Raw genomic sequence first — 15,327 nt, 5'->3', positions numbered from 1 at the left:
TTTGTCGTCTTTAGACCGGAGATTTTTAAAAACCCGGTTTAGATTCTAGGCCCATTGGGCTTTTATTTAATCGTTTGAAGTTAGTAATGAAGCGACACGTTACGAATGAGAAGGGTGAAGAGTTCAAAGGTCAGACTCCGACACGTGTGGGAAAGAAGAGCACGTGTCGAGAGAGTAGGAAAGCTCATTCTGTTCGGTTCCACATTCTTCTCTCTACGTTGTTGTGAAGAGAGCAGTTTTTAACACAGAAAGAAAGACAGAAACGACAAAAAAGAAGAAAATGGAGAAGAGTGGAGGAAGAAAAGTAATGGATGAGATAAGAAGCTTTGAGAAGGCAAGTTTATTCGATCTTGGCCATCCTCTTCTCAACCGCGTCGCCGACTCCTTCGTCAAAGCCGCCGGTGTAAGTCCTAAGTTTTCAGATATACGTGAAAATATATACATGTTAAAGATGATATATTTGTATTAGTAATTAATATATGTTTAAATGGGATAAAATATTAAGGTCGGAGCTTTGCAAGCTGTGTCGAGGGAAGCTTACTTTACAGTGGTTGATGGTAAATCTCCTGCCACTTTCTTATTCAGTGTAAAACTTGCCAGGAAAATTAACAGAAGTAAAAATAAAACTTTGATTTGATTAATGATAACTCAGGGACAGGTTTTGACTCGAGCAGCATGGGTCCACCGTCTGAGGACACCGGCAGCAAGAAACATAGGTTCCCTAATCTCAGAGGTCCGTTAACTATCTCATGCACTCCCAATTACTATATGTACCGTATTTGGTTAATGGCATATATTATTTGCGTTGTGTCTTTTATATAGTGTTTGTTAGTTATAATTTGTATTGTGTTGTTAATAGTATTTGTTGTTGCATTTTCAGGGGAAAACAGCAGCAAATCTCTGGAGGCACTGGTGAGTTTTCACTGAACGTCCAATTTTCTTTTCTTTTTAAATGTATATCTAAAATTCGTCCGCATGTATATACATATTATGTACGTGTATGATGTGCATGTGCCATATGTGTTTTGTGTGATATGTAATAGAAATTTTGGTAAGAAGAAAATAAGTCTGGTCATAGGCTTGTGAATTACACTATAATTAAGTTTCTAATAAGTAATTACCATTTATATTGGCTGGTACTTAGGTGAAGAATACAGGAAAAGAATCTCTCCAGTGGGGTGAGTTTATATCTTTAACTAACTGTTGTAGTTTAAAATCAAATAGAGATTTGATTAGCTAAGGTTGTGATGTTGATTGATGTGATATGGTATGGTAGGGCTAGCAGCTGGACTATATTCCGGTATAACTTATGGTATGAAGGAGGCTCGTGGAGGAGCTCATGATTGGGTGAGTCTAATCAACATTTGTCATTTTGTTAATGCGATGATCTTTACTTAACTTGTAACCATACGTATATCGCAGAGAAACAGTGCAGTTGCTGGAGCATTGACAGGAGCGGCAATGGCTATGACAACCTCGGAGAGGACAAGTCATGAGCAAGTGGTTCAGTCTGCTCTTACCGGAGCAGCCATTTCCACTGCTGCTAATCTCCTTTCCAGCGTTTTCTAGATAATTTTTCATTATAAGGTTGTTATTTGTGTTAGTTTTAACATAAATATGTCTCTCGTCTCCTTTCAAAGTTCTCTACGTGCCTGTGAAGACTAGGCTTTGTCTGAAACTCTTGAAGCCACACATCACATATCACATTTTCCTCCGTTTGAATTGTTCTGTTTTCTTTTGCTTAAACTGCTTCAGGAAAATTAGTTCACATCTTTAAGTTTAGAAGAAAATAAACCTTATCCTATTTGGATAAAAGTGCGGATCATGTGGACGCAAACAAGAAAAAAATGTCATACGAGTTGAGACCCGTGAGGTTGTGTCAGTATGTCAGACGTTTGTTTGGAATTGGAAGTATACTCGTTTATCTACTTTTTTTTATAGTCGTTTATTACAATATTGAATTAACAAAATAACGGTTAGAAAGCGATAATTCATTTCTCATGCTTATGTTTAAGCAAATGTGATGGCATATATATGTAGTGTGTGAAACTTTTTGTAGGACAACGAGGCTGCGAGTGTAGTGTGTACATATTATGAGACATTTCTTCAATTTCAGTATCCAATTTTAGTTAACCCTTATGGCCTTTTCAGAAAAGAAAGGCAGAGCCAAAATATGCATTTATGATGTTAGAAAAAAAAAACATAGTTAGTTTGGTTTGGTTTGTGTTCGATTCGGTTATTTATTTATTTTTTGGATTAATTTATTTAGATTTTTTTTAGTTTAATTTTTTTAAGAGAAATTATGTTTTTTGTTGTGACACAAGAGAAATTATTTTTTAAAGCATAAATTATGTAAATATAAACTATGTGAATTAAATTTAATATAAAATTCAAACAAAAACCTTTAAAAAATCATAAAACATATATAAAAATTAAAATAAATGAAAGTTAACTAAAAAAAGACTAACATTTTCTTATATCACTATTAAAAAGCTTGCAATGAATCATCTTTTATATGACGTTGTGAAAAAAAAATTTTGTAATAAATTTTGCTTTAGCTTTTAGGTTTAGATTTCACATTCGTGTTTACATATATAAAAATACAGATTTTTTTATTTTTTAAATCAAATATTTTAATGATTACATATTCGGTTAAAAGAATGTATGTTAATAAATGAAAAATGAAAAATATATGGTATAGTATTAGAATTTTAGTATATTGGTATCACTAATATTTTTAATTTAAATAATTACAAAAATACATTGGTTTTTCGGTTCCATTCGGATTGGAAAATATTCAACCGAATGGTTTGAAATAGACTTTAGTTCGGTTTGAATCGGTTTCGGTTTGATTGGTAGGTTTGATCCGGTTCGTTTTGTTTTTTTTTTGCCCACCCATATGTCTAACGACTTTTTTTTTGCGTAACGATTTTACTTTCAGACAGAAACCAAAGTATAAACATATCTATTTTTAGATAATAATAAAAGAGCCTAACGTGAAAATAAGTTTACGTTCGGCATTGAGAAAATCATGGATTCATTTCATATATCCTTTTGGAAATAATTATGTACGGCGTTACAAATTGACGTTTTTTTACATCCGGCGTTACACATTGACGACATCACTGTATTCAATCAATCTATATGACAATCAATATGTCAAACAACGCATAACAACAAGTAGAATTTAAAATGTTAGCACTTGTGATTAGGTTTAATCAACATAAATTAATGGTGATAATATTATTTTAAAAGAAATAATGTTGAGTGGAGATCACATGGAGGAGGAAGATAATAACAAAACGATTCCTCATTACCTTTCCTTCCTCAGAAAACATTCTCTCATCTTCTACTCTCTAATCGCTAATCTCTTTTCTCTATTTCTGTCTTCAGACACTGTCACCGGAGAAGCAGAGGAACTGACATGGAGTCTATTTCTCCACTGACAAATCATCCAACGGCTAGCTCCAGTTATGATCAGTCGCGGCGTAAGCGTAAGAAATGAAACCAACGTCACCATCACCGTCGCATTCTTCGTCTCAATCATCGGTGCAGAAATGGAGATCCGAGAAGCAGCAGCAAATCTACTCGACCAACATCATTCGATCTCTGAGGGAACTACGTATTAGCGCCGCCACCGATGCATCTGGTAAGCTCTCTCCTCGCGGCGGAGGTATAGCCGTACGCGACGCCGCTTACAGGTCTCTGGCGGTTACGGCGAGAGGCAGAACACTGTGGAGCCGAGCTATACTATCTAAAGCCGTTAAAGTGAAGCTCAAGTTTAGGAAACAGAACCGGTTAAGAACATCGGTGGTTTCGATAACCGGGAATAGCCGGTTAAGGAAAAAGAGAGCAACGGTTTTGAGGTTGAAGGGGAAGGGGTTTGCAGCTGTACAGAGGAAAGTGAAATTGCTGAGCCGGTTAATCCCCGGTTGCCGAAAACAACCGTTACCGGTGGTTTTAGAAGAAACTACTGATTACATTGTTGCGATGGAGATGCAGATTCGTGCTTTGAATGCCATTATCTCCGCCGTTGGCTCCAGCTCGGCTGTGCCGGAGACAGGTAATCATGGGGAAGAGACACACATGCTCGATTAGCTTGCCCAGCTGTCTTTTTGTATTTTTTCTGTATTAAAAAAAATATTTGTTTATTTGATATTTCTCTCTGATATTTTTTTTCTTTCTGAAAACTATGTTTGTGTGACAAAATTGCCTATTTTAATATTATGAACTAGGATAAGATCCGCGCCTTGCGCGGGATTAAGTTATTATTTTTATTATATTTTGGAAAATGAAACAATAGTTTGGCTTCATTTGGATTAATCCGGATATCGGATTGGTTTCGGTTCGGTTCGGTTTTTTTCGGTATTTGGTTAGTAAAATATAACTACTATTCTAAATCCATATTTACTTTGACTTTAGTTTTTCACATACTTTTGAAAGATTTCAACTGGACGACTAAATTGATCAGCCAATCTTGTTGCTTTAAATCATTAGTATTTATATATATATATATTATTTAGTTTGAATATTCATTAAATAAAAATTCATATGCGTTATATTTTATGATCATTTGTAACTTATTATAACAAAAAAAATAATCTATTGATCACAAAATTTTCAGAGTGGGAATATTCAAATTTTTAATAATATATAGACGTTTTGAAAAATTCAAATATAACATATAAGAAAAAATATAAATGTTTTAATTATATATTTAATGTGATTTTTTAATATCTTTCAATAATATAAAATTAAAAAAAAAAGAACTAAGATACCAAAATTGTTATCAAATATTTATTATTCATAATAATTAATTTTCATATATACGTTAATCATATTAGGTAATTTCGTAGCTTCTAATTAAGGAAAGTGCAAAAACAATTTTGGTAGATTATTTATCAATTCGATAGTTAGTTTAATAAAAAATATAATGTAAGTCAAGATGGACCAACCTATTTTTCTAAGAATAGTATATTTTATATAGTCATTTAGTAAATGAGAATTTATAATCATACGGTTCTATGATCATTCATATCATTTTATAACTGAATATTTAAATCATCGATAACAAAACTTTCAATGTGAAATCTTTAATAAGTTTATAATTTATAAATGTTTTTGAAAATTCATTGAAAGTTTTAATATTAAAATATTTATGTAATCTTATGGTATATATTATAATCTATATATATATATATGTTTTATTATTAAATGATATTTTTTACGCATATGGTTTTAAAATAATGTGTATCTTCTTATAATATTAAATAAAAATTCATCTTAATACAATTTTATGATCATTTATAACTTATTATGACAAAAAAATAATCTATTGATCACAAAATTTTCAGAGTGGGGATCTTCAAATTTCTAATAATTTATAGACGTTTTGAAAAATTCAAAATATAACATATAAAAAAAATTATAAATGTTTTTATTATATATTTAATGTGATTTTTAAATATATTTTAATAATATAAAATTAAAAAAAGAACTAAGATACAAAAATTGTTATCAAATATTTATTATTCATTATAATTAATTTTCACATATACGTTAATCATATTAGGTAATTTTGTAGCTTTTATTTAAGGAAAGTGCAAAACATTTTTTGGTACGTTATTTATCAATTCGATAGTTAGTTTAATAAAAAGTGTAATATAAGTTAAGATGGACCAACCTATTTTTCTAGGAATAATATATTTTATATAATTATTTATTAAATAAGAATTTATAATCATACGGTTCTATGATCGTTCATATCGTTTTATAACAAAATATTTAAATCATCGATAACAAAAATTTCAATCTGAAATTTTTAATAAGTTTATAATTTATAAATGTTCTTGAAAATTCATTGAAAGTTTTAATATTAAAATATTTATGTAATCTTATGGTATATAGTGTTTAATATATATATATATATATATATATATTCATTTTATTATTAAATGATATTTTTTACTCATATGGTTTTAAAATCATGTGTATCTTCTTATAATAAAAATGTTAAACCATTGATCATTAATTTTTAACATAATAATTTTAATAGTTTTAGTCATTTATTGTCGTTTTTAAAAATTCAAAATATAACATATACGAAAAAATCTAAATTTTATTTTTATAGCTAATTTGATTGTTTAATTTATTTTAATAATATAAAATTAAACAAAAAATGATGGAGGAGATATACATTGTTATCAAATCTTTATTATTAAATTCATTAATTGTCATATATATATTAGTCATTTATGGTAATTCCGTAGGTTTTATTTAAGGAAAGAAAATATCATATCATATCATTATATCATATAGTTTGACCAACTTATGTATCTAACAACATATAAAAATCGAATGTGGACCTACTTATTTTTCAATTGAATGTAATTGACTACCTAATTGAGTGCCACCTATGCATTGGGTCCTCTTTTAATTAATACAAAATTGAGGTTACATCTTTTCAAATGTTCCTCAATTAATATATAAGGGATTAATGATTCAACTTTGGGCTCTTGATATAACTAAATTCACCGAGTTATAAAAGAGGAAACTTGCAGAGGAAACCTTCAAACCCTGCGCCGCGGTTTCTTCTCGCTCAGGCTAGGAAGCAAGGCCGTTTCTCTTCTTCGCTCTTCGTCTACGAGATGGATGAGTGTGATGGTAGGAAGATTAGGAACATTTGCATATTAGCACACGTAGACCACGGCAAAACAACTCTCGCTTTGCTTCCTCCCGTGGCGGCGAGCTGCTTAACGCTAGACTAGCTGGTAAGGTTAGGTACATGGACTATCTCGATGAAGAGCAGAGGCGTGCTATCACCATGAAAAGCTCCTCGATTTCTCTTGGCTACAAGGACTATTCTCTCAACTTGTTAGACTCCCCTGGACACATGGACTTCTGCAGTGAAGTCTCTACAGCTGCTCGGCTTAGTGATGGTGCTTTGGTTCTGGTTGATGCTGTCGAAGGTGTTCATATTCAGACACATGCTGTGCTGCGACAAGCTTGGATTGAGAAGCTGACTCCTTGTTTGGTGCTTAACAAGATTGATAGGCTGATTTGTGAGCTGAGGTTGAGTCCCATGGAAGCGTATACTCGTTTGATTAGGATTGTTCATGAGGTTAATGGGATTGTGAGTGCGTATAAGTCTGAGAAGTATTTGTCTGATGTTGACTCTATACTTGCAAGCCCCTCAGGTGAGATTACTGATGAGAGTCTTGAGCTGTTGGAGGATGATGAAGAGGTTACGTTTCAGCCTCAGAAGGGCAATGTGGTCTTTGTGTGTGCTTTGGATGGATGGGGTTTTGGGGTCTCTGAGTTTGCTAATTTCTATGCTTCCAGGCTTGGAGCTAATGCGGATACGTTGCAGAAATCATTATGGGGTCCTCGTTATTACATTCCTAAGACAAAGATGATTGTAGGGAAGAAGTCTTTAAGTGCGGGAAGCAAGACAAACCCAATGTTTGTGGAGTTCGTGCTTGAGCCTTTGTGGGAGGTTCTAGATCCCGGCAGTGATGGAGCTGTTCTCGAGAAAGTTATCAAATCTTTTAACTTGATTATTCCACCAAGCGAGCTTCAGAACAAGGATCCTAAAAACTTGCGTAGATCAGTGATGAGCCGTTGGCTTCCTTTATCTGATGCAGTCTTGTCTATGGCTGTGAAACATCTACCAGACCCCATTTCAGCACAGGCTTATAGAATCCCACGCTTGGTTCCAGAAAGAAAAGTTAACGATGTTGATTCAAGTGTCCTTGCAGAAGCAGAGCTTGTTAGAAGATCAATTGAGGCTTGTGACTCTAGCCCTGACTCCCCCTGTGTTGTGTTTGTATCTAAAATGTTCGCTATGCCCATGAAAATGATACCTCAGGGAGGAGACCACAGGGAGAGGATGAACGGTTTAAATGATGACGACAGTAACAGCGAGTCGGATGAGTGTTTCCTTGCATTTGCCAGGATCTTTAGCGGTGTTCTTCGCGCCGGACAAAGAGTCTTTGTGATTTCCTCTCTATATGATCCTCTCAAAGGCGAAAAGTACATCCAAGAAGCACAACTCCACTCAATCTATCTTATGATGGGACAAGGTTTAAAACCAGTAAACGAGGTGAAAGCTGGGAATGTAGTGGCCATAAGAGGGCTTGGACCATAAATATCAAAATGCGCCACACTTTCATCTACTAGAAACTGCTGGCCCTTAGCCAGCATGGAGTTTCAGGTCTCTCCCACTCTTAGAGTTGCGATTGAGCCATCGGATCCTTCAGATATGAGTGCTCTGATGAAAGGTCTAAGACTTTTGAACCGAGCAGATCCTTTTGTGGAGATCACGGTGTCTGCTCGAGGAGAACATGTGCTTGCTGCTGCTGGAGAAGTTCACCTGGAAAGATGTATCAAGGATTTGAGCGACAGATTTGCAAGAGTGAACATTGAAGTCTCTTCGCCTCTCGTTTCATACAGGGAGACAGTTGAAGGTGACGGCTCTAATCTTTTGGAAAATTTGACATCTCTAAGCTTGGACTATGTTGAGAAGAGAACTCCAAACGGCAGATGCGTTATCAGAGTACACGTCATGAAACTACCACACTCCCTAACCAAGCTGCTTGATGAGAACACTGACTTGCTTGGTGACGTTATTGGAGGTAAAGGCAGTCACAAACTAGAATCTCAAAGCCCTAGCCTCGAGGAGAATGTTGATCCCGTTGAAGTATTGAAGAGCCAGTTGGTCGAAGCTGGCGTTTCATCAAGCTCTGAAACCGAGAATGATCGTGAGAAGTGCAAAGCTGAGTGGGCGAAGTTGCTCAAGAGGATATGGGCGCTTGGTCCAAGAGAGAAAGGTCCAAACATACTATTCACTCCAGATGGTAAAAGAATCTGCGTGGATGGATCCATTCCCGTGAGAGGCTCTCCTCATGTCTCTCACAGACTTGGCTTCACAGAAGATCCTATTGAGACACCATCTGACTCAGCATTGTACAGTGAAGCGGTGACACTCGAGAGCAGCATAGTCTCTGGTTTTCAGCTTGCTACAGCGTCAGGACCTCTATGCGATGAACCAATGTGGGGATTAGCTTTCACCATTGAGTCTCATCTCGCAGAAGATTTAGAAACAGAGAAACAACCTGAAAACTTTGGAATATTCACAGGACAAGTCATGACGGCTGTCAAAGACGCATGTAGAGCCGCCGTGCTTCAGACAAATCCACGGATCGTGGAAGCTATGTACTTCTGCGAGCTAAACACAGCACCGGAGTATCTTGGTCCCATGTACGCCGTTCTGAGCAGAAGACGAGCTAGAGTTCTCAAGGAAGAAATGCAAGAAGGGTCGTCTCTGTTTACAGTCCATGCCTACGTGCCCGTTTCCGAGAGTTTCGGTTTTGCAGACGAGCTGAGAAAAGGAACGTCAGGTGGTGCGAGTGCGCTGATGGTTCTGAGCCATTGGGAAATGCTTGAGGAAGATCCCTTCTTTGTTCCCAAAACTGAACAAGAGATTGAAGAGTTTGGTGATGGAGCAAGCGTGCTTCCCAACACGGCGAGGAAGCTCATCAACGCCGTGAGACGCAGGAAAGGGTTACACGTTGAGGAGAAAGTGGTTCAACACGCCACTAAACAGAGAACCTTGGCTCGGAAAGTTTGAGTTTTTTTTACTGTTTTTGTTTGTTTGAAAATGGGCTTCGGTCTTGTCTTTTACAAATTTTATTAGAATATAGTAATATATGCTAATAAAATGATAAACAACAAATTGGATTACAATTAATTTGATATCACAAAAGAATAGGTAAATGACATTAGATCTAACTATGTATATGAAAATGATTCATCTTTTGATAATTTATAAACACAATGATGGCTAAAATCTTTAGTGTTAATGATGATGTTGAAAAGATACTAAAATATGTAGTTATGCAAAATCATGTTGAAAAGTCTCAAGTTTTGAAATCATATGGAATAACAAACAACATTAAAAGAATGTATGCAATAAGTAAAAGATTAGAGATATAATTTTATCGATGCATAACTTTATATAATTAGTAATTTATGATACTACTTAAAATCATATGTCAACAAACTTCTAGTCACATGGATTCAACAGTAAACAACCGTTACAAAATCTATGACTCAGAACAAAAAACAGAGGTCAACGAGCAGGAGGAGAAGAGAAGAAGATGACAAGGAAATAGACAAGAAAACCTGCAATAAGTATCCCTCCGTAGACCAACGTTTGATAAGACTTTACTCCAACTGTGTATTTGTACTCTATCTTACAGCATCTCATGTTCTCCCTTTCTGTTTCCAGCACATGTTCTACATACCTGAAACCATTGTTTATTTTTTGTTTGTGTGTTGCATTTCATTTGCTCACGCACAAACAGAAAAGAAAAGTGTATTAGGACAAGTAAGAAGATACTTACTGCTGGGTAAACATGGTGGTCTGAAGAATCTCTGAGCTGTTGAGATGTGCATCGTATAATTTGTGGTCGTATAGCAAAGAAGAGAGATCCACCAGTTGCTCCTCTACAGTCTGTTTTATCATAATAACAGACCACAATAAAACAGACCGCAAAAAACAATCGAGGTCACAGAAGTTGTTTATTAACTTACATCTAGATATTTTTCTAATCTTTCTACTAGCTCGTGTGGGAAAGGCTCAGGCAATGTGGTCGTCTTTTTGTAGAACTTCTCCACCCACAGCTCCGTTCTTGTTTTGTTCTTTTTGTCTTTCACTGGCTCTCCTAATGGAGTCTTGAGGTACTCAGATGCAAAGTTTTGTACTGCCTGTTCACATGATAACAACCACAAGTATGAACTCTCTGCAGGAGAAACGTATTTTCACTTGTTGCAGTTTAGCTTACCTCGGATGTTTCACGGATTTTGTGTAAAGCAGAATCAACCCGCGCATAGATAGTATTCCTCTGCGGTTGAAGAAACCATATCTCACGTCAGATTCAGAAGAGTTGTCAACATTATATTAAGCATGATAATGATTGTTGGACTCACCAGTGCAACATCTTGAAGCATTTGACTCATCTGAGAGACGTTTGAGAACGGTCCAAACGGGTGACAACCGGCTGCCCAAAGCCAATTGGTTACTGGCCTTTCATGCGCGTGAGAGGTCTTTTCATACGGTGCACTTACACCGCCTAAAGCAGAAGCTATACCCGCAAGTATATGCCGCTGCACTTGTGATGGAATGGCGTGCTGTCTCTCTGTTTCAGACACATAACTGCAAATGCCAGAAATCAAAACCGATATGATGACCAGAGTAGTAAGTTTATCATTGTTTTCTAGCTCTATTCTTGTTACATTTTGCTCACCTTAAAGGTATTTTCTCATTTAGATGCTGAAGCACAATGACCACATCACTGGTCGCCCACACGAGACTCTCATCTTCCATCATGAGCATTGGGTCCACATCTGCTAATGAGAGTATAAACCTACATACAGAGTATATATTTATATCAAGTGCTGTTTCGGTTGCAAGTGTAAATTAATCACTTAACATATGAGCTTTGCTTGGACAGTGTACTGAATATACCAAGCAGCTGGTTTGTATAAATCAACTCACACTGGAATAACTCTTGTTCCGTAAGTTCGGTAGAGATCTCCTTTTTTCTTAACGGCCTTCTTTTTCTTCCCCTTTTGATGTTTCGAGCTGTAAGGTGACCAGAGAGGTTTGTGTTTCACGATGGAATCATTTGAACCTTCGGATTCATCTTCCCAGCTCTGAGTACAAAAATATGGAATATTTTCCATGAGAAAAAAAAAAAAACAAAACTTGTGAAAGAAATTTGAATATGACCTTTTTAAGATTTACCTGGCGCAGAAAGTATTTATTAGAAAGTTCAGGGTCAGATACATCGAGCAAACCAGCAGCTAGAACATCAGTAGACCTTTCCATTTCCTGCAATGGTTAATAAGAATGATGAGACTTCACTGGTTGGAGCAGTAACAGAAGGTTAAAGACCTATTATTTTCCTCTGTTAATACAAGATTTCCTAGCTTAACCTAACACGGAAACCACCATCTATTGAAACTCACTTCTTTGAGGATAGCACCATCTAGGTATGTTTTGGTATGCACATGGAATCTTCCGTCCGTCTTAGTTTCCTGAAGGGAATGCCCACGCATGGCTTTGGAGACAGCAATAGCTAACTTCTCATGGCGATGTAATGGATGAGCCCCTCCAACGATGACTACTTCTTGCCCATGATGAATCATTTTCTTTACCTGTAAAGACTCTGGACAGTTAGCATGTGAAAACCTATAGTGTCAAATCCTTGTGTACTTTGGAAAATATCATGGGTGCTAACTCTCTGATAGCAGTAAATTTGGTTAACATGTCTTTTTACTAATCACATTGACTCAGGGATCAAACCACCATTCAGGGAAGAAAACAAAAGATCAGAGCGTCACATCACTCATTTAATGCAAGAAACCTTTACCTCGGATTCTATCTCTTCAATATTTATGCTGTAGTTTTGTCCTCTTTCCATGATATTATATCGATTGTGGTTTTGAAGCACAATGATAGGTACCAGCACTCTAGTCGCAAGATCAACTGTTTCAAACCTGGTCGAAATCAAAATGAATCACCTAAGCATTATTTTTATTGATAGAAGTAAGTAATCTCTCGGGTATGATATTACCTGACATCAGGAGCTATGACGTGCTCAATTGTAGTAGCTACTAATGCCGCTAACTGACCAGAAAAAATGTCATGGGTAGACTGATGACCAGCAGGGCTAACTTCTCCTGGAAGCATAATGTTTCGTATCCTTGGCAATGTTCTAGGACTGACACTTCCCTCTTCAGTTTCAATCTTCCCGTATGTACAAGGCCCCGCAGACAAATCTATGACAACATATCTATCCAGGAGAGAAAAATAAGTTAGAAATAAAACTAAATTGAGAGATTCGTGGAAAATATAGCAGATAAGAATACAAATAGTAACGATACCAATATCATGAATATTAATTTCAGGTAAAAAGGCCGGTTGCTATTACATATATGATTACCAAAGTGAAATGAAGTAATAGTAACTAGTAAGTGCCAATCTTTTTGTATTCCTCTAGATTTTTTTCTGGCCTATATATTCTATAATCAACAAAAAGGAAATAATATTACATATCTTTTTTTTTCCATAATATGATGATACCTAGATAGATGCAATGCTTTCATAATAGGGTGGTAATTCTGTTTGATCACATCTAATGGCAGAATCATATCACTCATAGGGATACCAAGGAAGAACCCACTGAGTAATTTTATTCATATTTTACTGCCACGACGTTTACCTGCCTGATCCAAGCCAAACTTGGGATGCTCCTCCACCATTGTATCTATATCGATAAATATAATCTGCCTCCTGTTTCTCCTTGTCTGCATCACTAAGCTCTGGTAGCTTTGCAAACATCAAGCTGTCTAGATCAATCTCTGTATTTCGAGGATCCATTCTTACCTGAATAATGATTTAAGAAATAAATAGGCAGATAAATAACCAAACAGGATTTAATTAGTTACTGAATAAATGCACATGTGAGCAAAAATAAAGATCTTCAAGAACGAAAAGAAATATGAGTGTCAGCAATCCAAGAAGGCAGCAAATATCTTTCAAACAAAAACAAGAGCAGGTAAAGCATTTGGACATTCTGCATATTATATGCAAGATTCAAGAAGTAAGAAGAGCACTGCAAGCCATACCTTGTCAAAATTAACTACGAATATGGCACTTGGTATCGGTTTATCCGCAGTGCCAGCTGATCCAGATCCCACTTCCATGTCAAATATATAAGAGTAAAGGCGGTTAAAGGCGGACTCAACTTTGGTTGCCTCTACGTCATAGGCAGGTAAGTGTCTTCCAAAATCAGCCTAAATGAAAAAATAAAACATTCAGCTCAGTGTTTATATACATTAAAATGTAGACTTTACAGCACAAAAACTACATTTCATTAGAAGATTTATATATGTACATGTTTGAGTGTGTATGATAGAGATTTAAATTAGAGATGATAAGATCACAGCAACCTCTACTGCAGTCCCAGCAGACACCATGGCTTCTTTCACTGTCTTCTCCAGAGCAATTAGTTCAGGTTGCCCAACCTAAAAGCCAGAAAGAAACGATGAATATGATATTCAGAATATCTGAATAGTAAACTAATGGAAACACGGTTAATCTTGCATCAGAATTCAGAAGTCTACAACATTTATAATTGAAACATACAACTAAATGCATAGTAACAATCTGACTCAAGATGCAAAACCCCAAACAGCTCAAGCAATAATAAGACTCCACAACTCGCATAACTTAGTTTGTTAACAATCCAAAACGACAAATACAATATTTCAATACTGATACAGTAATACAAAATCGTGAAGAGTGGTTTAAGATGAATAAAAAACTCACAGGAAACACATTATAAACCAATCGATGTTCAATATCAAGTGGCTCTCCCGTCTCTTGGCATGAGGGCCTATGGGTCGAGAAGCTAACTCTTAAGAACTCCTCCAACTTGTGAGGATCCATAGCATATCTGTATCCTCCATCCCCATTCATACCAACAAGAACTATATTCACTTCTAGAGGAACCTGAAATGGTACCTGCACACAAACAAGTAGATATGAAATTCAATTCTCGATGTGTAACTCTAAAGCAGCCAATCTAACATATGATCCTCAAAATTCACAGCCACAAGCACGAACAGAGTTATGATCACATGTGCGAAGCCACAAGAACGAGTGTATCATGATGATTCCTTCTTCTAGCTAATCCAGATTCAGATGATGATGATGATTAGCATACTATAAGGTCGAGATTTACCTCGGCACGGGAGTGAAGCATGCGGCGGACATCCAATCGCACGCTCTCTCGTACGTCGAGGAAGGCGCTGTGATGCCAGTGAGCGTGACCCGGCTCGCGGCGGAAAGGTTGCTGAGCCGACTCAGAACGGGAAACGAGTCCGCTTAAAACAGTGAGAATCACAACGAACAGGAGAGAAGAAAACGAAGTCGATCGTAAATCCGATCTCACCTCCATAACTGAAAAAAAAAGTAACCGGAGATATTTTCAGTCACACCTCCGATTTGGACTGGAGAGAGTCGATACTAGTCGCCGAGGAGAGAATTTTGAGAATGATAAAGGTAATTACCAATTTACCCTCAACATTTTGCTGAAATTACAGTAGATAAAAATATCGTCATAGCTGACGAAGAGGAAGATATTAGAAGCAACATGCAACGTGTCACATCCACTGTGGTCGCTAACATCAATTAATACAGCTAATAATATCACGCCACGTGTTCTTTGTCAGTCTATTTAACAAGCTTGTCCGAAAGAC

The 15,327-nt window shown here is 36.2% G+C and overlaps 2 protein-coding genes and 2 pseudogenes across 3 annotated transcripts; 3 read left to right on the top strand and 1 right to left on the bottom strand.

The window, feature by feature from the left end:
* Positions 1–146: 146 nt before the first annotated feature.
* LOC103870037 (outer envelope pore protein 16-2, chloroplastic) lies at positions 147–1,740 on the top strand. The gene is made up of 7 exons (XM_009148135.3): positions 147–403; positions 506–557; positions 653–733; positions 881–912; positions 1,145–1,178; positions 1,277–1,347; positions 1,423–1,740. Exons 1-7 carry the CDS (start codon positions 281–283, stop codon positions 1,567–1,569), a joined length of 540 nt encoding a protein of 179 aa, XP_009146383.1. The 5' UTR covers positions 147–280; the 3' UTR covers positions 1,570–1,740.
* Positions 1,741–1,911: 171 nt separating this feature from the next.
* Positions 1,912–4,271, top strand: LOC103870028 (annotated as a pseudogene).
* Positions 4,272–6,310: 2,039 nt separating this feature from the next.
* On the top strand, positions 6,311–9,719 carry LOC103870023 (annotated as a pseudogene).
* A 267-nt stretch (positions 9,720–9,986) lies between these two features.
* LOC103870016 lies at positions 9,987–15,156 on the bottom strand. Of its 2 annotated transcripts, none has more exons than XM_018654126.2 (16): positions 14,811–15,156; positions 14,396–14,590; positions 14,017–14,091; positions 13,693–13,860; positions 13,287–13,450; positions 12,639–12,857; positions 12,435–12,561; positions 12,031–12,219; positions 11,792–11,893; positions 11,558–11,715; positions 11,307–11,426; positions 10,990–11,215; positions 10,845–10,904; positions 10,594–10,767; positions 10,404–10,513; positions 9,987–10,304 (listed from the first exon to the last, which is right to left on the bottom strand). In XM_018654126.2, the coding sequence occupies exons 1-16, from the start codon at positions 15,024–15,026 to the stop codon at positions 10,130–10,132; spliced, it is 2,478 nt and encodes an 825-aa protein (XP_018509642.1). In that variant the 5' UTR covers positions 15,027–15,156; the 3' UTR covers positions 9,987–10,129. The 2 variants fall into 2 exon arrangements, with proteins under 2 accessions (XP_018509642.1, XP_009146348.1); XM_009148100.3 differs by having other exon boundaries at positions 10,130–10,304; positions 11,807–11,893; positions 14,811–15,026.
* Positions 15,157–15,327: the final 171 nt, after the last annotated feature.

The sequence above is a fragment of the Brassica rapa genome, chromosome A01 (assembly GCF_000309985.2).
Source record: "Brassica rapa cultivar Chiifu-401-42 chromosome A01, CAAS_Brap_v3.01, whole genome shotgun sequence".
NCBI lineage: Eukaryota > Viridiplantae > Streptophyta > Magnoliopsida > Brassicales > Brassicaceae > Brassica > Brassica rapa.
This window is presented reverse-complemented; position numbering and strand designations above follow the sequence as displayed.